Source organism: Brachyistius frenatus, unplaced genomic scaffold, assembly GCF_029030835.1.
Source record: "Brachyistius frenatus isolate BFR_SWC_R1_liver_20210118 unplaced genomic scaffold, ASM2903083v1 Contig_26, whole genome shotgun sequence".
NCBI lineage: Eukaryota > Metazoa > Chordata > Actinopteri > Embiotocidae > Brachyistius > Brachyistius frenatus.
Window position 1 is genome coordinate 2,090,574 of NW_027210625.1, and position 24,045 is coordinate 2,114,618.

At 43.2% G+C, this 24,045-nt stretch overlaps 2 protein-coding genes across 10 annotated transcripts in view; both read right to left on the reverse strand.

Moving 5' to 3' along the window:
- LOC138620746 (microtubule-associated protein tau-like) overlaps positions 1 to 17,930 on the reverse strand; it is a 53,325-nt gene extending 35,395 nt beyond the window's left edge. For 4 of the 9 annotated variants that reach the window (XM_069698202.1, XM_069698201.1, XM_069698203.1 and 1 more), the window contains exon 1: positions 17,784 to 17,930. The gene's annotated coding sequence lies outside the window, so the exon portion shown is untranslated. Of the gene's footprint in view, positions 1 to 8,755; positions 8,836 to 17,250; positions 17,387 to 17,783 lie in introns of those variants that run through there. The other 5 variants (XM_069698199.1, XM_069698205.1, XM_069698206.1 and 2 more) reach the window with 5 other exon arrangements.
- Positions 17,931 to 19,070: 1,140 nt separating this feature from the next.
- On the reverse strand, positions 19,071 to 23,212 carry acadl (acyl-CoA dehydrogenase long chain). Its single transcript, XM_069698146.1, has 11 exons — positions 23,060 to 23,212; positions 22,158 to 22,337; positions 21,894 to 22,031; positions 21,643 to 21,807; positions 21,486 to 21,552; positions 21,240 to 21,404; positions 21,033 to 21,134; positions 20,550 to 20,663; positions 20,112 to 20,239; positions 19,940 to 20,026; positions 19,071 to 19,851 (listed from the first exon to the last, which is right to left on the reverse strand). Exons 1-11 carry the CDS (start codon positions 23,146 to 23,148, stop codon positions 19,758 to 19,760), a joined length of 1,329 nt encoding a protein of 442 aa, XP_069554247.1. The 5' UTR covers positions 23,149 to 23,212; the 3' UTR covers positions 19,071 to 19,757.
- Between the last annotated feature and the right edge of the window lie 833 nt (positions 23,213 to 24,045).

Below are 24,045 nucleotides of genomic sequence, written 5' to 3' on the forward strand. Positions count from 1 at the left end.
GTTTATCTTACTGGCTCTTTTGCTCACAGACGCTCCCATTATGAATACATGAAACATTTAATCATGACAGTGAGTGCAGCGTGAGGGTATATATATGTGTGTGTGTGTGTGTGTGCGTGTGCGCGTATATGAAGGAGGGGTGCAGGGTTTGCCCCGTGCTGAATAATTCCTCTGTCCTGGTGCTCATTTGCAGGCATGGCCGACTGCTGCAGCACCACTGAAACAAAGGCAGAGAGGGGGAACGAGGGTGAAAGACAGGGTCTGAGGCAGAGACTGCAGAGGCCAGACAAGCACAGCACAAGCACAGCGCTGACTGCTGAAAGCCTAATTCCCTGCTCATTACTCCAACCTCAAGCTACATGAAATGAAATATATTTATCGTGCAGAGACTCACAATGGTCCCAGTCTCACGATTCATCACCTGCACTACTTGAGATGTCAAAAGTGTGAATAAATACAGGAATTATGGGCTGTAGGAGAACTGCATGAATGAGTGAGAGCAAATTTGCAGCACCGGATGAATGAACATTAAAACAAACACATGGATTAAAGGACAGGTTCTGATTTTTTTTTTAAGTAATACACATAGCGATGTTTAATGATGTAGGTCTTGATACTCAAAATAATATTGCTTTATAGCACCAATCCTTTAAGTAGTAAATAAATTAAGCCACTAAAATAAACCAGTATGACCACACTGATGTCAGGAGACACTCCCCAACATGATAGCCAAACCTTAGAGAGACCAGTGAGGTCGATGTGAAGCTGAATCATACAAGGGTACAGTCATAAGGTTCCCAAAACCACTTAAAAAGTGAAAGGAGGAGAGTGAAGAGAGCATGTCAGGCCTGCTCCTTCCACATCCTCTCAGAGCTTCAGTCTTGTTCCAGGGGGGCAGAAAGAGACATCACTGTGTGACTATAATCAACCTGTCAGCGACACTGACTGGATTAACATTAAAGAAAGCAAATGAAACATTTAAAGTGGCAGCAGGAAAATAGTCTTCGTGTCAAATGAAATTATGAGATAATATACAACATTTTTTTTTTAGAGGGTTAAGTGCTCGTGAGAAGCCAGGCTGTTAGAAAAGTTGGGCAAAAGGGAAGAGGAGCATATAAGGAGAAAAAGGAAAAGGTTGGGTGCCATTTTGAGGAAGGGAGAGGTGAGCAGAGGGAGTCGAAGCTCGGGAGGCTCAGACAGCCCTGTCAACGCCTTTTGCCAGCACTGATTAGTGGCGGAGGCCTGGGCCGGAGCTGCAGAGCTCGCTAGCATAGCCGGTAATATCTAATCTCACCAAAAGCAGATGCTAGTCGCGCTGACGCCAATCTGCCACAACCAAATCACCAACAGACACAGAGGCCGAATAAAGTCAGTGCAGCCAGTTCACACATAATTCAATTGTGTCTGTGTTTCTGCAAAACATACAGACAGCTGAACATCGGCCACCGATTAAGGATATTTAAATCATGGTCATCACGGGGTCCTTTCTGGTGGGTTACAATAAAAGCATACATCCAATCCAAAATTAATAGGTCAATTCCATTGCGATATTGAAAGTGTTGGTTGGTCGGTGAAGCCGGTCATTAGTTGCACCCCCCAGTAGTAAGATTGGGACACAGTCAACTCTCTATGATCAGGATTAGCTGAATGGATCATCGCGGCCTCTGTGTAATCTGCCTGCACCCCTTCATCCAGATTTGGACGGGAGATTTCATCTCTGATCAGAAAAGTCTTTAGTAGTCCTGTTTGACGTCCCAGCGATGAGGTGATGTATTAATCTTTTCACTGATGCACACAAACAATTACAACAAATCGATCATAACAACAACAATAAGGCCAAAAGGATTCCTGAGTATTATGTTTTAATACCTTCTCTGATTCAGTTTCTCACTGTTGCCTAAAAATCCTTCATCACCTTCTTAAAAACAAACACCTGCCGTTTTAGAAGCTGACCACACACAAACACAAATGCACATACACACACACACACACACACACACACAGTCCTGGATTAGTCCTTGAAGGAGGCTACAGTCTCGAGCGATTCACTGCAGTGCAAAGGACAACAAATTAAGCATCATCTTCCTCCAGGAAAACAAACAGGTGCTGACTACCACCGGAATTCATGCATTTTCAGACCTGCTTGGTGTATCCTCATATCCAAAAAGCTGTCGAATCATCCGACCGCTTATGAAAGCATGACTCCAGCTTTTTAAAAATGCAGCATAAGCACAAGTTTCACTGAGCAGGCAGATTTATTGCAGGTGATGCGAGGACAACCGCGGCTTCGGTGGTTCCTCACCATCAAACACAAAGTTTCATTACACCACTGTTTTCTGTCACATAACTTGGACTGCTGAACTTTTAGGAGACAGCAGCTCATGTGGGTGCAATTATTGATTAAAGATTAGTGTGAGTGCTTTGGAACAATATGACAAGAAAGTCAAATAAGCTCAAGCAAAAGAAATGTTAAGCACGGAGTAAAAACAAACCTCTCGGCAGTGGAAAGAACTCAGTTAATTCTCAGGTTCTGGGAAACTGTGATGAGCAGTTTCACTATTTTCTGACACCTTCTAGGCTAAGTGATAAATTAGGATAAGAAATGACAGTTTAAGAGGTGTTACAATGTTTTATTATCACATACAACTGCAAAGCTACGTAGCTTGCGAATAACAGACTTTAAAAATAATCAAAAAAGTCAGTGCAACAGAGACCAAGATATCTATTCTATTCATAACTTCTCTTGAAGACATCGTAATATTACCACATTCATATGTTTCCTCCTGACTGCGACACACATAATTGTAAGCCTTAAAGTTAACACTAATACTCTCACCCAGACATGGACCTCGTAATCGCTCGTCCTGGCAGACGCACGGAAATGACTGAGGATTGGATCCCCGCAAGCATCAACACGACCGCAGGAGCAATCTCTTTCTAGCACGAGGCCGACGTCCAACTCCAACAACAACAACTGCTCCTTTTGGCCAGAAATTGAAGAAAATACTGAAGCATCGGCTAATTTTTTGTTTGTTTTATACAAATTTTAAATTAGATCTTCCAGCATGGTAATCGAATTACACAAATCCTCTATGATCTGGCAGCCTGCTCAAAGGTTAGCAGCCGCTCATCTGTCCCAGGCACCGTCAGCCAGCTCAGTCTCACATCATTCACATCATTTCATCAATTAAGGTTATTTATCATTATTAGATTAAGTCATTTCCTTTTATGAGATAAATATGATCCACTGGCTCAGAAGGTTTTTGTTCTGATTCTCATTTTGTTCCAAAAGCTTTAAATTGACCTATTAAATCACATTGTTTCACTGTCAAGGCATGTACTGCTGTTGCTGTCTGGTTTCAGGATTCTGATGTCAGAGGTGCGTCTGATCAGAGCGGGTAGACCAGACTCAGGAGCTGATCCTCTCCATCCCCTAAGAGCCTTCTGCATATAGACACAGGGGCGTAAACACAACAAATCCAGAGTCAGGAAAACAACCTGCTGATCCTGTCACAGTCCCAAACACAACGATCACACCGTCCTCAAAACAATAAGTCAACGGAAATCAGATGACTTCACAAACAGCTGAGTGACCGAATTCCTGCATTGCATTTTCTTAATGGGATTTAATTGAACCAACAACGATTCTGCCTGTCTTTAAAGCTCTGAAACACTTCAAGTCCCTCTTTATAATGACATCAACCATTTATTTTAATATTAATAAATAAATCATAAATTCATAAATCTGCAACAGAGCCATCACAACGTGAGTGTCGTGTGTTTTCTGGTCTTTCAGTAAGCTTAAGTAGCTGAATATCATGGTTAAGCTGACAATGACAGTCTCCAGCGACGGGAGCTCCAAGCTCAAAGCTACTGCTTCTGTCAGTGACAACCGATGATTCAGTACAGACTCAGTTGAGCTGCAGGATTTGTCCGTTCACAAGCATTTTAACACTTTTAAACTTCAATCTCACAATCCAGTGTCCCTGTTGATGCAGCCTTGAGGATCCTGAACCTCCACTGACCTCGTTCAGTTTATCACGAGGCTGCTTCAGCCAAACGTTTGAAGGTAAAAAGAAAAATCTGACCAGGCCGTTGCACATTGCTTCAGTATAATCTGAATTTTGACCGACTACAAACACATAAATATCATCTCAAGTCTAAATCTGTCACCATTTTTGCTGCCATGTGGTCACAGTCTTAAAGGGCGCATGCGAGGGTAAAGGCTTTAATTAATTAGATACAATACTTATCTGACAGCACAACATGTCTTTATATAGAAATTCCTCTCCACAGTGGAATAACGCACCAGATGAGCTCAGCTCCATAAAATCTTTTAGGAAAATGAAACTGTTTACTATATTGACACGATTACCCAATCAAGTGTTGACATCACAGCTGCTAGTCATTACACAAAGAGCGCGACAGTAACAAACCTCAGTAAAAGCTCTCCAGTGCATAAAAACCAAAGCAGTTCCTCAAAAGTGCAGCTTTCCTTGTTTGCAACTGCCAAGAGTGAATAGCAGGCAGCATGTTTGCCAAGAGAAACCGTCACACCATCTCAATGACCGACTCTGCCATTCATAAGAAAATTTAAAACACAACCAATAAGATAAGTGCATGAGAACATCCAATGCAACAGCTGGACCACCACTGGGTCAAATATTGATTTTGATGGACAGGAAGTTATGTATCGTCTTTACCACTCAGCAGGACGGACTCTCGGGATTCATGTCGTCTCATCACTCATGCATATGCTTGTATACAATGTGGAGGCAGATACACACACACTTCCACTCTGACAAGCTCAATATGGTCTCTCTCTCTCTGTGTGTGTGTGTGTGTGTGTGTGTGTGTGTGTGTGTGTGTGTGTGTGTGTGTGTGTGTGTGTGTGTGTGTGTGTTCCTCTTGGACTGTCATTCCTCCCTGATATAAGCAGAACACAGGAAATTCCTCAAATGTGAAATATGCCTCTGAGAGGCCCGTTTAAAACAGACGTGATTTGAGGAGAACGGAAGAGAGAGAACTGGAGGGACTGCGTGTTTTACTGGTAGAGAAGGGGAGGGGGTCGGGTGGAGGGGACTGATGCTGCGACTGACTGGGAGTTTGGGGGTGAGAACGTAGTCAACTGGTTTTATGAACTTAAATAAATTTGAGCCTGTCTGAGGGCGTGTGCCTGTCTTACAATATAGAGGGTATGCTGTATTTATTAACTGTCTGCCAGGTGTGTGTGTGTGTGTGTGTGTGTGTGTGTGTGTGTGTGTGTGTGTGTGTGTGCACGCGAACACTCCAGCTTGCGTGTGCCTGGCTTTACACTAACCACAGGGTGTAGTCGTGAGCTTTGAAGTCGTCTCTACACCGTGGGCTGAACTCAAACACAGGCTACTGTACAAGGTCCCATATTACTCCATGGAAAAAGCTTTTCACTTCCAGGGAACACTGCCCTCTCTGTTCCCCTCGGAAAACTTCACTGGGGAGAAAAATCTGATAAAATGCATCCAAAGCTTCAAATTCCTCAATTTGTCTGACCAAAACAACCAAACCCAAATATAGACTTAAATTCACACTATCTGAAACAGCAAAAAGAGGCAAGCGGTCCTGCTTAGGATGCTGGAACTAGCAAATGTTTGCCAGATTTAATAAATGACAATCAATTAATCGAATATCTAAATTAGGAACAGTCATAATTAACAAACTAGCACAATATACTGCTAGCAGTTCTTGTTTGCTGTGGATCGGGATGTACAAACAACTATCACTGAGTGGTCAAATACTGAAGAAAAACGTTAAAAGAAAACGTATTAATTTTTGCTTACTAAAAATCTGTGGGAAACAATGATATCCTAAGGAAGTGTAGTTTACACTGAATCTAAAAACGCGTGTATCATGTTTGTGTTCACATTTAGCAGTTGGGTCTCCGATTATTTTTTTTTAGGAAAATTGTAGAGTAACCTACTGCAATTACCTCTAAAAACTAAAACTTCCTGTTATGCGCTATCAACCCGGCAGCTCTGCTTTCTCACAGTTTAAACCCTCTGCTGCAGAAGATTCGACCTCTGGTGTTCATTCCCTAACTGAGAAGTGGTCTTTCTCTTCTGATGCACTGCATGATCCCTGTCTGTACCTGAAGGGTGTCTGAATGCATCAAAGCAAACAAACACTTCATCAACAGAGACTCCAAAATGTCAGAGAAACATCAAATTAAATGAGGAGGAAAAAAAATAAATCAAAGGTACCAAAAGAGTAAAACCTAAATTAAGGTTAACCGAAGTTAATTGGTATTTGCCTTGAGTCTCTAATAATGTCATCTCTCTGGATCATTGAAAGGGCAGATTACCAGCAAAGAAAGGTAAAGGGTGGTCATTTGTAGCTGTTTCTAAGCCTTTTTCCTGTTGATGGGAGATCTGAACCTCGCCATCCACATGCCATCTGTTCTAAATTAGCACCGACACGGGGAGCACTGAGATCTGAGCACCAGTGGTCAGTCGCTCAGACTTAGAGGCCTGAAGCAGCGGAGGACACAAAGGTGAATATTAGATTCTGAGAGATCAAGTGTGCTCTTTACCTTTTTTTATTTTCCTTCAGGATTTGTAATATCCCACCCAAACATACTCCAACATTACTAATAACTGCATTTACAATAAACACAGCTGGACTATTAGCAGGACCTTTTGTTAATTAAATTATATTTGAGTCCAGATGTTCGATTGTTTCCCCGGAGAGGAGTGTGAGAAGCAGAAGCCCTGCTGAGCTGCTGCAGTGTTGGAGGACAGAGGACACACGTGTCACTGGGACCGAGCGAGAAGCAGCGGTTTCTGGAAGTCATCAGATGCATGCAGGGAGCCAGCTGATCAGGACTTTTACTGCAGTGGAGGAGGATGTCCCAGCTCACCATGCAACTGCACACCCACACAAACTTGGCGATGTTTAAGCAAGGCACAGTGATATACAGTATGCGTATAAATATAGTAAATGAACCCTCGTATGTACAAAAAAACTACTTGGCAAAAAACACAGCACACAAAAACATACATCAGAAAAAAACCTCACATTCTGGGCTGGCGGGTCAGAGGCCGGACATGCAAACATGCAGCCAAGTGTTAGCACCGATAAATGACAAACAAACATCTCAGAGCTGGAGTCAACAGCTGTCAAGTCTAGTGGGGCAGCTCTGTCATTCAGGCGCTGCATAGGAAACCGCCCTGTCAGTACAGCATCCAAAACAAGCACGCCGGCACCCTTTCCCTCCTCCTCCTCCTCCTCCTCCTCCTCCCATCCCCCAAACAAGAATGAGTCATGGTAGGAGCCTGGGGAAAAGAAATGATGTTGAGTTTTGGCTAAGCTGAATGGGGAAAAACTCAAAGCACCACCCTCATGATAAATGAATAACAATGTGTTGTGTTTTGCAATCTATTTTTATTGAGAGAAAATCTTCAGCGGCTACCATGGGGCCATACCAGTGGTTTTGCATGTTTTAACCCAGTTATTGTTGCAAACCATCCCGTTCAGTTTTAGACTAAAGGACACCGTTTTTTTCACCACTCTAAAGAGTTTAATCTTTATATGCATTTCTGTATGGTATATAAACCAACTGTCACCCATACGCCTAATTGATGAACTGCAGCACCGCAGGTAAGACGTAAAGAACATGGAGAGTGGTGGTGTTGTCAGAGCCTGGGTGAGGGATAATGTTGTGGAAACAGCAACCAATCGACTCAAACAAAATGCCTTTCAATTGCATTTGAATAGGAAACAACATGCGGTCCCTTTGCATCTCTTCTCTGTCCACAGGAAGCATCTCAACAGAGCTTTCACCTTCAGCTACTCTAAGTACAGGCTATTAGTGTAAATGATACAGCAATACTGTGGTCAGAGAGAGAGGAGAGGCTGTATGGCATGCAGGAGGCAATAACAGGTCCAGGCTCTATAGGCCTCTGAAGCAGGCAGATGAGGGAGGTTAGGCTGGTAGCGTTTTGTTGCCTGGAAATCACTTGCCAGCTTCCATTAAGAAAATAGGATGGAGTAATGACAGGAGCTGGAGTTATTAAGAATAAAGAGCAGAGCAGCATCCCAGGTATAACGCACTGACAGGGGGCTGGATGAAGTGGGGCGATAATGACTTCCTGCACTTGAGGGACTCAGAGTTGAGGTCATTCGTCATTAACTTATTTGACATTTGCATGCTTGGAGCCAACTGCAGCTCAGGGCCTGTCTCTCTGATTACTTCCGAGGCCTCTGTGCAGTCTGATTTGTCGTTGTGTCCAATAACAGAATAAGAAAATAAGAGTGTATTTGTCAGGATTAATGTTAGCAGCGACATGCTTCTTTATTCTGGGAATAATTCAAGACCGAAACTCCTCTGAATATCTCTACTTCTGCTTCCTACATGTCTCATAAAAATTCAGGTCGCAGAAAAAAAATAATACGTTACAGTAGAAAATTCTATCTCTGTCAGCCATTCCAATTTAGTGCACAGCTGGGACCCCGTGTGGGCTCCAAGTTTGTGTGGGGTTCAGGAGGCTACTGTCATCACTGCAATGATAGTACTTTGTTTCCATGACACTGAGACGAGTCACTATGGCTACGGCTCCATCGGGAAACAAAGTTGAATGGAGGAGGAAGACCCAAAGACTTTAACGGTGCTCTTTATTGGCAGAGAGGTGCTGTGGTGGGAAATGAAAAGCTACGGAGTCACAGACGATGTTAAACACTTTTAAAAGTTTCATCTGTTTAAGGGAACCATGTTATAACTAACCTGTAGCATCTGGTACCTCTGAATTCTGATTTGGAAACAACAAGGGACTGGAGTATGGACACTGTTTGTGAATAATCGCTCTGAAAAAACAAACAAATACAACCGCAAGGTCAAAACCTTTATCAACACCTAAACTGTGCAAAAACTGCTTTTAAAATACTGCTGCTTTGTATTTGACTTTTGAAGAAAAACAAAAACAAAATGAAGCCATGAAACTAAAAACACAAGAGAAAACACAGGAAAGTTTAGAAAAACACACATCAAACTTCAATAATCAAATGTGAGAAATCCTCACAGGCTGGATTGGAATTTTGATGACAAAAGACAACTGGAAACAGTCAAGGAATCATAAACTAACACGAAAAGGACAGTAATGAAACCTGCATCATACCTCAAGTCTAAGGTTCACCTTGGCACGCAATATGTTCCCTTATCAACTCAGTAATTTACTACTAATTCACAATAAAAGTGATGACACGGCCACAGTGCGCCCCGCTGCAGGTGAGTTCATCTGTCAGAGCAGTGCATCATCAGCAGTCACTGAGCTGCTGTCACCAGCTCCGCAGCAGAGTGACATCGTCGGCAACTGACTGAGTTTCATTTCAGCTTTATGTAACCAGACTCGACAGACAGACACGTACGTAAAGTCACAGCCACAGACGCGGGGATGGACAGTTGCACACACAAAAGTGGAGCCCCCATGCAGACAGAATGAATCTGCAGCTCTGTGTGGTTCACATGTCTGCTGACGGGATGCCACCCAGCGCAGGAAATAGCCGAGAACGTGCGGCCGATAAAATGCATTGCGCGTCTCCTGGTTTGAAACACGTGGAGCTCTGCTGAGTTAGTGGTGAGAATGTGGAGAGATAAAGGCTGGTGGGACTCCGAAGGGTTTACTTTCCTCTTGTTATCAGCTCTCTGTTGTGTTTTCATCTGATCCGTTCTGGGACGAGCACCAGAGGGGCGGGGCACTGAGAGTCCTTTTGGGGACATTCATCACAGCTGTTATCAGGTCAGCGACGTTTCATTCGTCATCCGTTACTTACATTGTATTACTATTTGTGGCTCAAGTGGATTTACTCTGCTGTACTGGAGAGCAAATATTTTTCAATGGAGTAATCAAAATTTTCCTCAAATTGTGTTTTGTAACAATTTGCAGAAAGTCAAGGCAAACCTACGACTAAGACTTTTCTCCACATCTGCTACGTAGGATTTTTAAGATTTACAGACAGTGACGTAACGAGGCCTTGCATCGTGCCTTTCCTCACAAAAGTGCTTTGTATTCTCCGAGCGACACAGTTTGCATTAAGACCAAAATCTATAAATAGACACAGAGAGCTTATCATCAACAACAACAACATACAAACTTTGAGAAAATCATCTTTGACTTTATCCGAAGTCATTTTACAATAAGCTGATATATAATATTGAAAAGAGAATGGCCTTCTAAATACACACAACAACCATGAGGAGGAACTTCCAGCAGCGGCTGCCCAAATATACTCTATTATGTCATCCTGGAGCTCCAAACCCAAGCACGATCCCACACACATCGGCTGAGGTGTCGCCACTCACAAAAACGCAAGCCCGAGAAGTGCTCCCACTCGAGCGAGTGGGAACCAAACTCCAAACATTATGAAGTTATTTGTAAATCACATCTGTTTCATTTGATGGGCGAGATGACCGGCTGCGTTGAACGGCCCACGGTTCTGCAGCAGCAGTGATTAACTCATCTGTCTGGAAGGCTCTTTGACCGAGCGATGTGAGGGGTCATGCAAAAGAAGAGGTCTTTTACATGCTCGGGTTCATTGCCCCTGGACAGAGGAACTAACTTGTATGGATTCTTTCTGCCTCCTTTAAAAGATGACCCCTGTGTGGAGGACAACGGGGAGAGGGTGAAAGGGGGGGAGCAGTGCGCTTCAATTAGGGTGCAAAAGTGCCAATCAGCCTGGCAGCCCCTGAGGGCACGAGGAGCTCGGGGAATTTCCTCTTTGCCCCACAGCGGCCACGGCCAGGAAGGCATCACATGCAGCCTCCCCCTGCGGTAGAAAGCAGATGGCGGCGGATTAGCATGTGAATGTGGGCATGCAGCTCTGCAGGGGATCTCTCTGCTCCTCCTGCTTCCCCACAGGGGATAGGTGAGCTGACGAAAAGAAGGCTCGGGAAAGACAAAATCAATAATTGGCTACACGCGGTGTGTAGAAAAAAAAAAAAAAAAAAAGCTGGGAAAAGCTGGTGGCTTTAAACAGTCATGATTTTGTAGGAGAAGCAGTTAATTACAGACTCTCCCTCTGAATGCGCCTGTCAGATATTTTTACTACGGTCTTTCTGGATTTCTGTGCATGTCACATGTCGTGTAAGATCTAAAACAACACAGACAGAAGCTTCAGATGGTAATCAGGCTTCATGCTACTGTAGACATGACAGCAACACCGATACCATCAGGACACATACCAAGTGAAGCTGCTTTGAAGTTCATGTCTGGCCCTGTGCTGCATGGCCCGATAAAACATGCAGGTATCAACGATAAGCTCCATCTGTGCATTGGAGGTCCCTCATCACTCTCAAATCCAAAAACCAACAACATCCAATCAGCTTCATGGCTCTCTGACCCAGCACAGGAAATGAACAGCACTAAGCCAATTAAATGCCATTTACGCAGAAGGAAAACATAAGGCAATAATAGAAGCAAGGCAGATATATCGTGCAGAGTAATCTATAGACTCTGAGAACAGCGGGATTTCCCCCCGTGGCTGCAGTAAAGTCTTGGCTCCCAGACTTGTGTATGAAAAACGTCAGGCCGCTTGGACGTAAAACACAGAAGACAGGTTTGCTGTTCCTGAGAGACCCAGAAACTGAACAACGTGCTGTACAATCTGTAAAAGCTACAAAAAACTGTGCATATAAGGTTTATAAGGAGACATGTAACATGGATGCCAAAAGGGGCATGACAAATAATAAATAAGAGGCCATGTATTACATTAAAAAAAAAACTCTTAAAATCTTTTACAAGTTTAAAAGCCTCATTTTAATCCAAACAATTTTTATTATTAAAGGAATTTGGGGGTTTAATGACTTTAAACACACGATTATTAAAGGTTATAGGCTGACAAGTTTTAAAAATGCAATTCCAAAGTACGACTGACTTTATTGTGATCTAACCTTTAACAAACAGTATATGCAAAAACGTTTTTGATGTTACAAAACCAATAAAAGAAATGTGGTTTACCAATAGCTGCTACATTCAACTACTAAGTTTCAAGTATCGCAGATGTACTGTGTGAAAACCTGTGGGTCTGTGAGCTCCAGCTCTTCACTTTATCACCAGCATTTAAAAGGGCAACTACACTGGGTCAATGGCACCCAGAAATACAAATCTCTCCTGTCACAGAGATCATTGTGGTGGAGAACAACACTCTCCTTCCCCAGAGGCCGTTCTCAAACATCTGGTGATGCTCCAAAATAAAGCACACGGCTCCTTTTTTTTTTTTTTTTTTTTTTTTTTAAGCAGGATTTTATGGTCTTTGATTTAATGAGGTGACCTGAGGCAGTCAATTCTCCCAGCAGTAGACAGAGCTCTGGGTCTTTTAATGCGGACGAGTGGCTGGCATTAAATATGGGAGGAATGGATTTTAATCAGAAACAGAGCAGAGATTCCTCACTTTTCAAGAGGCAGAAAATAACAGCACCAGTCAGAGGAGTGCGATGTACCGGAGTGTCAAAAGGTTTTTGTTCCAATCAGAATATTTACGGATCAAAATCAACAGAAAACGTGTGACTGTTGTTTTCTAGGCTCCAGTTTGTGCCTTCTTACTACACAGGAAGGGCCGAGGCAGATCCACACAGAGGGTCTACACACTGGTCCTCAAAAGGGTCATTCCTTTGAGGGGCTGGTTGCCATGGCAGGGGTTGCCATGGTGAGGGGGGGCCCTTGATGGTCCCAGCGGAGCAGTAGGAAATGTAAACGCCTCAAAACAACACAGACAGTCCGAGTTGGAGGATACTTGTAAATGAGAGACTCTGATGCGGCAAGAAGACCTGAAGCGAACGATTAATTTAATTATTAATGCATATGCCTTATTTTCATTAAATCAATTAATTGCTTGGTATAATATTTATAATGAAGCGATAAAAGAAGATTAAAGAAAAAGAAGCTGGAACCACCCAATGTTCTGCATTTTTCTGTCATTTGTTTGGTCAATTAATCATTGCAGCACCACTTTAATGTTATGTATATATTTGTATTCGTCTTCAATTTGGACAGACAATAAATGTAAATGATTGAATAAATATAAATTATTTTTTAGTTTTTGAAAACTTTTATAATCAAACCTGTAGTTCTAGTAAACTCCACTCTGCAGGGCCAAAGTAGATATACAGAGTTTACTGGTGGATTAAATTACATCCTGCATATTTCTTCATCTTGTGTCTGTCGCATGTCTGAGAGAGGATGTTAGATATGCTGTAAAGTCCCTCTTCGGACACATTCAGCGGTGGTCACAGTAAAAACCCTTCCTGGAAACCGTCCAGGACGTCCACTGCACGCAGTCAGCTGCTGTGTTCCTGCTGTCCAGTGCAAAACGGGCTCACAGGGAACGTGATGTACCATCGACGCATTCATGCCCTGCATCTGTTTCTACGTTTCACACTGGCTTCACAGAGCTGCTGTGTGTCAACTTCCTATGAATCGAGGGGGTTTCCATTCATCCAAAATATGGCCCTGACAAGCAGATGCACTCGAGCATCCCTAGAAACATGCAACACGGTCAAGATCCCTGGAGACTTATTTCCATGACATTACCATCCAACATTTCCCTCCTAATGGATGGACTGAAAAATACACTCACTGACATGCAACTGAGAAAAAAAAAAAAGCACACAAAACCACAGAGAAATGTGATAGAGTCTGTATGTTCTAACAATACATGGACTCCAACAATGAGCCTCATTCAGTCCTGCAGCACACTTCACTCTATGTATTAACCTATAACTGCTGCCAGCGTGCTGTTTGCAAAAGGATGGGGAGAAAACAATCTAGCTGTTTAGCCTGCACATCTGGAAATCATAAAGGCCCGGCGCTACGAAGCTTAGCTGCTACACTAGGCTTACAGGAGGTCCCTGGCCCATTCAGGAAGAAACTAAGGCTCATTAGTGGTTTCTTCCCACCGTTGGCCCGGGTCAGAGTCCGAAAAATCAGACCAGCATCACATGTGCTGCCTCTAGTACATCATTTAGACGACCATTAAGTCTGAAAATAATTCTGGCTTTGATGGACAAGTGAAAAAATATCTGCACAGAAAATGGCAGAATTTCATTTTTCCCCTCATGCTTCATGGAAACCAAACTGGACATGCGATTCTTCAAAAATAGACAACACAAGATCAAACTCTTTTTCTTCCTTTATTTTTTCTTTATTTCTGCAGATGCTGTGCTGGTTTGATGTCTTATTTTGAAAGAATCCTGACCCCCAAACACATTTGTTCTTTGCGGTCATTCAATACAAATGCAATTAATTGTAATGTCTTTCACTCTTTCAAAGGCAAAGCCAATAAAACCAGCCAGGTTTCACTGCTTTACTTGCAGGAACCAGCTGGCTGCATGTAGCTACAGACGCTCACGTACTATTATCCAGTACATGTCAACGGCCCAGTTGCTTGCATTCTCTTGTGCCAATTAAGGGTGTGAAACCGCGAACAGCAAGTTAAAGTTGGACTATATGTCATAACCTCGCAAAGACAGGGACACATAAACTTCCTGTTATAGCTCTGTGAACATACAGTGCAGTTTTTGCTTGGAATGTGCTCTTGTCCACACAAACTAAAAAAAGAAAGCTGTCCGAAGGAGAGAGACAGACATTTGAAGCACATGGAGCAACACATGGATTTTCTGCACTTGAGCCAAATCAACCTGTGCAAACTGAGCTGCTCTGCTCGGATCTGTGTTCTTTGTCTCAGAAAATCTGAAAAAACGTCTTTCCCTCTCCCTCTGCCTCTCGTGCACAACCTGCCATTATCATACTGACCTCATGGATTAGCTAACACAACACCACATCAGAAGAGAATATTATGGATGCCAATATCTGAGGGAGTTTGCTATTGACTGCAAGAATGCTCTGCATGAGTGTCCTCTCTGTCGAGGGGCATTGTCCGTGAGGAATGAAATGTGACGCTGGCTGTCAGGGCTCGTTTGGGGGAACTAGCTGCTAGTCAGCCGTGGATGGAGCTCTGGTACAAGGACAAACAGGGAGGATGAATGATGAGAGAGCGTGTCCTGCACCAAGAAGGTCACAGGGTGGAGCCCAGCAAAGATAAAACTTGATAAATCACCTCATGCTCAATTAAGACACGCAGTTCTTCATTTCAGCAGCTGTTTCAACCGCATCTGGACAGCAGACTGTCGATGGCACTCGAATGTGATGCAATACGAAAAACTGTTCGCCTTTTTCTAAGATTTTCCAAAGCTCAAAGCGAGAAAGGACCGTTCAAAAACAATCTGTCTCAGTTGGCAAGCAAAAATCCATCTGTGCTTTGTTGTTGCAGCATGTTGGTTGATTTTCTCTTTATACAGCAGAATACTTTACTTACTTTAATAGTAATATTATAGCACTTGAGCAAGACACTGAACATTTCAAAACTTAAATTCCTAATTAAGTATGCCCAAAGCAGGATGTGTGTTTAAAAAAAAAAGAAAAAAGAGTGCATGTGTGGCTCCACATGAAGGTCAGTAGGCCGTTCACTTCATCTTACGCATGTGAATTAGATTAGGTCCGTCTCACAGTCTAGACTTAATCACGTACTGAAGCACAGTTCTGCCAACTCCCATTAGGCACCTGTAGTGCAAAGGGCCTCAGACGGGAGGAGCAGCCGGGGCCAAAGACGCAACCCGAGTCCTGAGACACCTGCGACCATGGCAACAGAGCGCCGTGTGCTCACCTACTTCACCGACACAAAAACAGAACGCAGACACGAACACAAATTAGAGCCCGACTTCCATCACCTGAAAACCCATCACGGCACAGCTGCGGCCAACCAAATGCTCTTCTCCAAAACCAAACAATCAATTCACAAACAATTCCAGGAACGGATCTTTACTGCAAACACAAGGACGCACCAACCAACATGGCGTGTCTTCGTTTCAGTGGAGCGCACAGTGGCTGTGTGGTTTCCGGACGTTGACGGTGCACCTAACCAGAGTTGACGTTGGGAAATATACTTAACGTTCCCGCGTGGTGCAGGGAGGTGGATTGGGTTTCCTGCTGGTTGGAAAAGTAAGAGGCGGCTCAACGTATGGCTCACGCACACATAATTCAAAAGGACACACTGGAAGAAGGAGAGAATGGAGATTTGTATAAATTCATAGCTTATGGAAGAGGCCACACAAACCCAACCTGTTGTGTCCTGATTAAGGTCATTTCAATTAGTGCTTCGACTCAGCCCAATCTGGGCTGATAGAGGCTTGTCCTCGCAGAAGAAGCAGCTGGAACTTGACGCACGTCTCGTCTGCTTTCTTACTGCACTCATTCAACCTCCATTTGGCCCGAGCCAAGAAACACCTAATCTACGTCAAATGGGCAAAGAACTCGGAGCAAAAGGTTGTTTCCACTTCCTGTCGCGCTTTAGAGGCCACACGGAATTACACGTGTGGTCATATTATGCATTCTCCCATGTAAAGTTAATTGACAGCCATGTAGTGTGAAGTGCTGCCACAGTTAGTTCAATAAAAGTCACCATTACACGAGAAAGAATATATAAATCCAAAAATCTGTACAGTCAAGAAAAATTCCAACATAAATAGACACTGATTTAAAAGGATTTTCATGGGGAGTATTTGTTTGTTTTTTCTGTCCTTGGTGCGGGTCATTTTTTTTGTACCGTTTACTTTATCTGTCACTCAAGCTGCTAACTAAAACAAATCCCTCTATATTTATTCCACTTTGTGATCAAATCAAATCTGACTGAACAAGAAAACACAATATATAAAGCAGAACTTTATCAGGTTACTAAATCTCACACTAAGAACAGAGCTGCAAACAATCCAACATCATCAGCATGAGGGGCTGTTTTCATTCTACATCTTGTCCGTAGCCAGAGTCTTAAGAGACAGCAGCAGGAATGTGCACACGGACACAAACCAGAGGGACCGTTTTCACATCCAAACGTGGGGAATCTACAGTTCCTGCTTCTCCTCACCGTGCAGAGGCCGTCAGATTAAAGAAGACATCACAGTCCATCAGTCTCGGGACGTGATCATTAAACGGTTCCCTGCATTCATAATAAAATAAGAATTTCACTCACACAAAGGCTTTCAAATCAATTAAATAAAGGGACTCGTATTTAAAATGTATGTGGTCTTAAGTCATGCAACCTTTTGCTGAGGCCGGCAAGGGCAAGTGCCTGCGATGCCACTACAAGCTGGGCTACTCCCATATCCTCAATACATGGCCACCGGCAGGACATTACAGCCAAAAATCTATTCACCGAGATGACCATAATTACCAATATTCTCCACTTGTGTTGGTGATGGTCACTGCCTTCCCTCCTCCTATATGTAGATGAATCCTTTGCTGCAGTGCATGGCCGGGGGCAGCGCCGTTTCAGCACCATACAGGCGTGGACCAGAACAAAAGGCGCAGGCTGCAGCAGAGCAGAGAGGCGCACCAAGACGCAGCAAAACAGCGACAGATACCGCAAATAAAACACAATTTTACACTTTTTCCCTTCTGATTAAGATCCGATTTATAATCCCCAAGTCTTCACTGAAAAGCCACGTAAAGATTTTAACACGTCAAAGTCACGACACAAATCTATAAATTCACACACATAGCTGCACATCACCAAAACATGCTCACACGCAGAAGCAGAGGATTAGTGGACAGCGACATTAATATATATATATATACACTTTGACTTTTGCAACAACTTTTGAAGCTGTTGCATTAAAACGGATGAAACTCCACATTCATGCAGCTTCGAGCAACCACAAAGCCTCATTTCCCTGTAAATGGTAAACAAAGTGCTTTAGTTCTTACCTGGAGCTTTAGGCTGCTGAGCGGCACTAATACCCGTGTGTGTGAAGGGAGCTGTAGTGACAATGAGAGCGGTGTGGCGGCCTGGTGATCCCTCCCCATTGCAAATTAAGCTACCGTAAATGTACCACGAGATGCGCAAGGGGATTATACGTGGCTGCAACGTGCAAGGCAGGGAATCCTAAACGGTGCTTCTGTGAAATCTGTGCTGCATCTTTAGAGTGCAAATATACAACACATGCATGTGCTAAAACGTGCAAATGTGCACGGACATGAAGCTGTAAGGGACAACCCAGCAGATGGAAAGGGAAATGGCAAGTCATTGTGAAAGGGATTCTGCAACTCCAGCATCACAATTGGCTGATTTGCTGAAAAGGGGAGCACCATGTCCGCAGTGAGTGTGAGTGTTGAGCTGAAGCACCGGGGTGTGGCTGTTGCTGAGGAAAGATAGGAGGGGGGGGGGGGGGAAATCATGTGGAAGGGAAAGTGGAAGGGAGGCAGAGGAAGAAGGGGGTGGGAACAGAGGAGGAGATGAGCAGTGAACAGTGGCTACTCTTCTCTCTCCATCCTCCCAGGTGAGATGAGATGAGGCGGGGATGCTGTCTGCTTCGTCAGCTGGCAATGATTGGGGGGGGGGGGATTTCTGCATCAGAGATTTGGACTGACAGGTTGTACATTCACAGACATGGACACCAGCTCCACAAGGATGCAAACACATAGTAATGCAATGGATTCTATTCAAGCTAAAAGACAACGGTACCGTTTGCTGTACCACTTAATCTATACAAGTCAGAAACATGACACCCAACTATGTCAAGAACAAAACAAAAAAGTATGCAATTATCATCTCTTACTTACAAAGATATAAGGTTAAATTTGAGTAAAAATGCTTTGAATCATCCACATATTCAACAGTCTGCTTTTTCCTGCTGCATGTGCTACGTTGGAATTAAATGGAAGCCTGGTCATTTGTCACTCCTCTTCCAGCTTTGTACATTCACTTACTGACACCTACTGATGGAAATAAGACAATGCACCGAGGACGCTGATTTTTACTCACTTAACGTTCCACCTCCAAACTTCAACTATAAACCGAGTCCAGACCCTGACCTTCCTCCAACATCAAATCGAACACCAGCTGTCAATTCAAATTGGCCAAAAACACCAACTCATTAAGGTAAAACGGTCCTATTAGGCACAGGAAATAGAATAGAACATTTTCACCAACATGGAATTCAAAAGGCAGATCGGTGATGAAACTGCATTAGAGGAAATAAAACAATGTTAAAATGAAGTCAAATATCTTTAATCTGATGTCAAATAGTAACTAATTTGTAATCCGTCTCAGGCGTTCTCAATGTTTTGCTAAAACAGTACAATACTACGAAAATCAAGGATGCTTTACACTTTAAATTTAGTATTCAGTTGATTCTGGTTAACACTGGTCAGTAAAACAGGATATTTATTTCATTTAGTAGATAGTTTCAGTGTACAGATCTGAAACAACATAAGTAGCTAAAAACACAGGTTTAGTCACAAAAACACTTTTTTACTTCAAATGTTATCTTTCAATACAATCTATAAACAACTAACAGTGATGGGAAGTGGGCGGAAACTGACATAATTAGGTTTTTGGACAATGTTAATGTTGCTCTTTGTAATGTATCGACTGGTTTGCAAACAATAGCCATCACCAGATACCGGACATACCAGAACAAGTAAGGCTGTAGCTGCAAAAGCACTGAACATATTGAAATGAGTTCAAGTGTTTTATTACTAACAACATAAAATTTTGAGAGAAAGAATGTAGTTTTTCTCCCATAAAAAGGAACAGTGTCTCGCTTTAATTCTATTAAACTCAAGGCACTTTTAACGCCATTCGTGATCACATTCAAAACCGTTTCCAGATAAAGTGTCACCTCTGAACTTCTCTGAACTTTCACGGTGCTCCTCCACCTGCGAAAACCTCCTAAAGTCTCACTTCTGGCTGACGATGGTGCGGGCGATCAGCTCTTTCATGATCTCATTAGTGCCTCCGTAGATGGGCTGAACACGAGAGTCCACAAACGCCCTGAAAAGACACAGACAGACAAGTTCAGTGGCTTGTCGATGGACTGGAACACAAACATACACTGCTGCACAGATTTTGTGGCACTAACTTTGCGATGGGGTATTCCCACATGTAGCCCCAACCTCCATGGAGCTGCAGGCACTGAGAGGCCACCTTGTTCTGGAGGTCAGACGCCCTGGAGAGGAGCCGAAGGACATTAGCACATGGTAGCAACATGAGACTACCAGCTGGTAAACCCTGAAAAAAAAAAACATTCTTACCAAAACTTGGCCATGGAAGCCGTGGAGGGATCCAGGCGCTTCTCAGCATGTAGCTGAAGGCAGTTATCTAAGAAGGCTCGGCCCACACAGATCTCCGTCTTCAGCTCTGCCAGCTTGTGCTGCACAGTCTGTGGTAAGTAAAATTAGATGCAATGATATTTTGATTCTGAAGCCGGTGCAGAAAATATCAAAAGTAGATACAGGAATCTGCTTGTGGGTATGCTGTATGATAACGGTCGCTAAATATGACTGAGAACAGGCCCGCCGACTCACAGCTGGTGTAAATAGAAACGTATTAGAGGTGAGAACTGAGGATGAATATCTTCAGAAATCTGGATTCTCTAAATTAAAAATACTCATATCCAGTAGTTTTATTTTCATCTTGAAAATGTGTACTGAGAATCAAATCAATTATGCGAGTGACCTCATGACACAGACCTGTAGGTGAGCGATTGTCTTGCCGAAAGCCTTCCGCTGCAACACGTAGTTCCTGGTCTCCTCGAACATGAACTCACAGCTCGCTATGCCCATATCAGCAATCATCAGACGCTCCTGGTGAAAAACAATTAGGATTTACAATCCAATCTACCGAAGTGAAACATTAACTGATGACTCAGCTGGCAGCAAGGCTTGTGTGACAATATCTGTGTAATAAAAACGAAGTGAACAGGGTTAGTTTGTTGCTGACATTTGCTTTCATTTTGGCAAAATAGCAGAATTAAAATGTACCAAATTAACTTTTAGCAGACCCCATCACGATCAGTGCAGGAGTTGTGAGGTGCACCTCCGAATGTGGCCTGAACTGATCAGAGCTCAATGCTTCCTGAGGCTGTTTCTACCTTTGCTGGCCACTTGTGGTCCGATCGCAGCCAGGTCGCACATGTCCGGGCTGAAATAGCCAAATTCTCATGTTTTGTTTACCTGAGGCAGTTCGTTCATCAGGTAGTAGAAACCTTTGTTGAGTTGCCCGAGGAGGGCGCTCGCTGGGAGCCGCACATCCTCAAAAAACAGTTCAGCTGTGTCCTTTAAGAGACGGAGAAACGGCGGTAAGACAGAATCAGTGTTCTGACAGTAAACGGTTACGTCACCTGGCAGAAGAGGAATTCAAGTTCTGCTGAAGTCCTGTACCTGGGCCTTCAGACCAATCTTCTCCAACTTGCGTCCCTTCTGGAAGCCCTTCATGCCGTCCTCCACCAGGAACAGACTGATGCCGTGTGCCGCTGTCTTCGCCTCGCGGTTGGTCACGGTCACCACCACCACCAGGTCAGACATCCAACCGTTTGTGATGAATACCTGAAGAGGCGAGACAAAAGAGGCTTCAAGCTGATACTGAGATGCAACAACACGGCTGGCTTTGCTTTTAGGACTCGGTACCTTGTTTCCGTTGAGGATCCAGTCGCTGCCGTCCCTCTTGGCGTACGTCCTCACACCCTGAAGGTCACTGCAAAGATAAAAAGGTCGTCAACGCTGCGTTATATTTGTGGGACATGTGCCGACTTCTTTGATAGTACATCTACGTTTAAGTACTGACCTGCCTGCTCCTGGCTCTGTCATTGCAATCGCACTGATGCATTTCCCAGCAGTCATGTTGGGAATGAAGCGATCGATCTGTTCCTTGCTACCGTAGTTGACGATGTAAGGCATGACGATGTCAGAGTGCAGAGCGAAACCCGGGCCGGAGCAGTTGCAATACATTCTGCAGGACAAAAACAAAATCTTGTTTTAAAAAGTGTTCAATCTCAGAAAGGAGTGAAAGTGGTTTTAATTTCAAAGACAACTCACTGCTCCTCCCATGTGATAGCTGTAGAGTACAGGTCTCCTCCGATGCCACCATGCTCCTCTGGTATCATTACTCCCAGCAGGCCTTGCTCACCTGCCTTCTCCCACACCTCCCTGCTCACCTGACCTGCCTTCTCCCACCTGGAACAAAGAGCAGGTAGTAAGGTGAGGTTGGGACAGACTGAGAAAGAGTTCACGTTATGTCTCTTTGTGGTTGTTTGACATCCGCTTCACACAGAACCTGAGCCTGTCCTCACTTCCACCTACTCTTTGTGGTGTGGAACCACTTCCTCTTGAAAGAAGCGCCGGACGCTTTGTCTGAAGAGATCGTGGTCCTCGTTGAAGATCCGCCGGGTCCCGATGTCCATCAGGGACCCGGCGCTGGAGGTCTCTGGTCGGATTGAGGGGACAGGCTGCCCGAGTGGCTCCGACTGACGGTGCTGTAGTCTGCGAGGAATCACAGAGAGTCAACCAATCATACTCAGCTCTAAATTCAGCAGGGGGTTGATCTGAAAAATAAATGCACTGATGTGTGTATCATTTCAAGAAGCTACCATTAAAACAAACAGACAAATACATTATTGTCATTCGCTATCAAAAAAGCTGTATACTAAAAGTTATACTTTTCGAAAAGAAATTGTTTTGTCCAACTCATTTTCATCAAAACCCAGAGATATTCAGGTTCTAAAGCATAAAGAAGCTGTAAACCAGAAATATTAACAACAAAACAATTATTCATATTCAAAACAGCAGCAGGTTAATGCTTATTCTGTATTTTTGTTGTTAAAACGAGCGTAATATGACAACACAGTATATAGACATTGCATATAAATTGCTAGATTAGTTACTTTTTGGGTGCTGTTTTTAAAAAATAAACAGTAAAGTTGACCTAACTAGTTTGGATTTTCAAATTAAAAGCTCCCTTTGTAAATAACAGGTGACCTGCAACAACAAGGGAAGTGTGCCAAAGGTTGTTGCGACCTACTTACGAGGTCCCAACCGAAAATAAGACACTACTTTCAAAGTGTAATGTAAAAACATAACTTATATCGCATAAAATCACATTTATTAAGCAAATAATGTAACTAAAGTCGCCACACCTTGCAGATATTTATCGGATACTTAAGAGTTTATACGTCACAGGAAAGTATTAAGGCCACATATTTTACCTTGCAGGAGCTGCAGAGAGCACATGCCCTCGTCCCCGCACATGTTTCAGTCCAAAGAGATAAGATTTGATAATTCTTCTCACTAACATCTTCGCAAAATCGCTTCACATTCAAAAGGAAATCCGTCAACGCAAACACAACAAAGATCGTCTGAATCACACGCAAGTAAAGAGGGATCACTCGGTCGCCTTAACGCGTGCTATGCATCACACAGTGTAACAAACACGTGTTATGTGGAGTTCCGTTTGTTGACACTGCTGTTTGATTGCATGTAATTTACTTCAAATAAACCCCAAATGTGACTTTGAATTACAATATTACTATGTATATAAAATAACTTTTCAGGCGAGAGGAGGTTTGGTCCCTGAAAAGTGCAGAAGAGTGAGACCTGCTGATTTCTAAGGTAAGAGATTTCTTCTTCTACTAGTCGGTAGTTGGTATTGGTGCCCAGCGCTGCCACCTATCGGTGGGACTCAAATTATTGCAGAAATGCAGTACGTGTGATCTGACAGTAATTATTCGTTTTAAGCACAGACACTTTTCACTTACAGGTTGGTATTTAAAAAAAATACATTTCTTCCGTATATTCTTAGAAAAATAACAGACAATAAGACATGACTGATTAGCATATGCAAATAAATCATAGCCTATGTAGGGGTGCAGAAATGGAGTAGCATTTTATTGAGGTTAAATAATAGGCTTTCTTTTTTTTTTTACTTGTATTCTGTTGTCACGTAAAATTAAAGAGCATCTAAAAGAATAAACTGAATAATTAAATAGGAAACATCTTTAACCCTTCAGTGCTGTGCTATTCTGTGCTAGGCTATGTTTACAACAATACAACATATATGTATGCCATATCATATTACTTGTATATAAAGTCGTATTATCAACTATTAATCCTAAGGTGTAGACAAAAGGTTGTGTTTGTGAAAGAGTGATACTGCTGGGCCAAACCAAAAGGTCACAGGGGGAGGTCTGCAACC

Coding starts and splice junctions, on each gene's coding strand:
- acadl (XM_069698146.1), bottom strand. CDS start 23,148: ATGTTAGTGAGAAGAATTATCAAATCTTATCTCTTTGGACTGAAACAT. Junction 20,027..20,111: donor GCTTCCATGGCCAAGTTTTG/GTAAGAATGTTT, acceptor GCTCCTCTCCAG/GGCGTCTGACCTCCAGAACA. Junction 19,852..19,939: donor TGGGAATACCCCATCGCAAA/GTTAGTGCCACA, acceptor GTGTCTTTTCAG/GGCGTTTGTGGACTCTCGTG.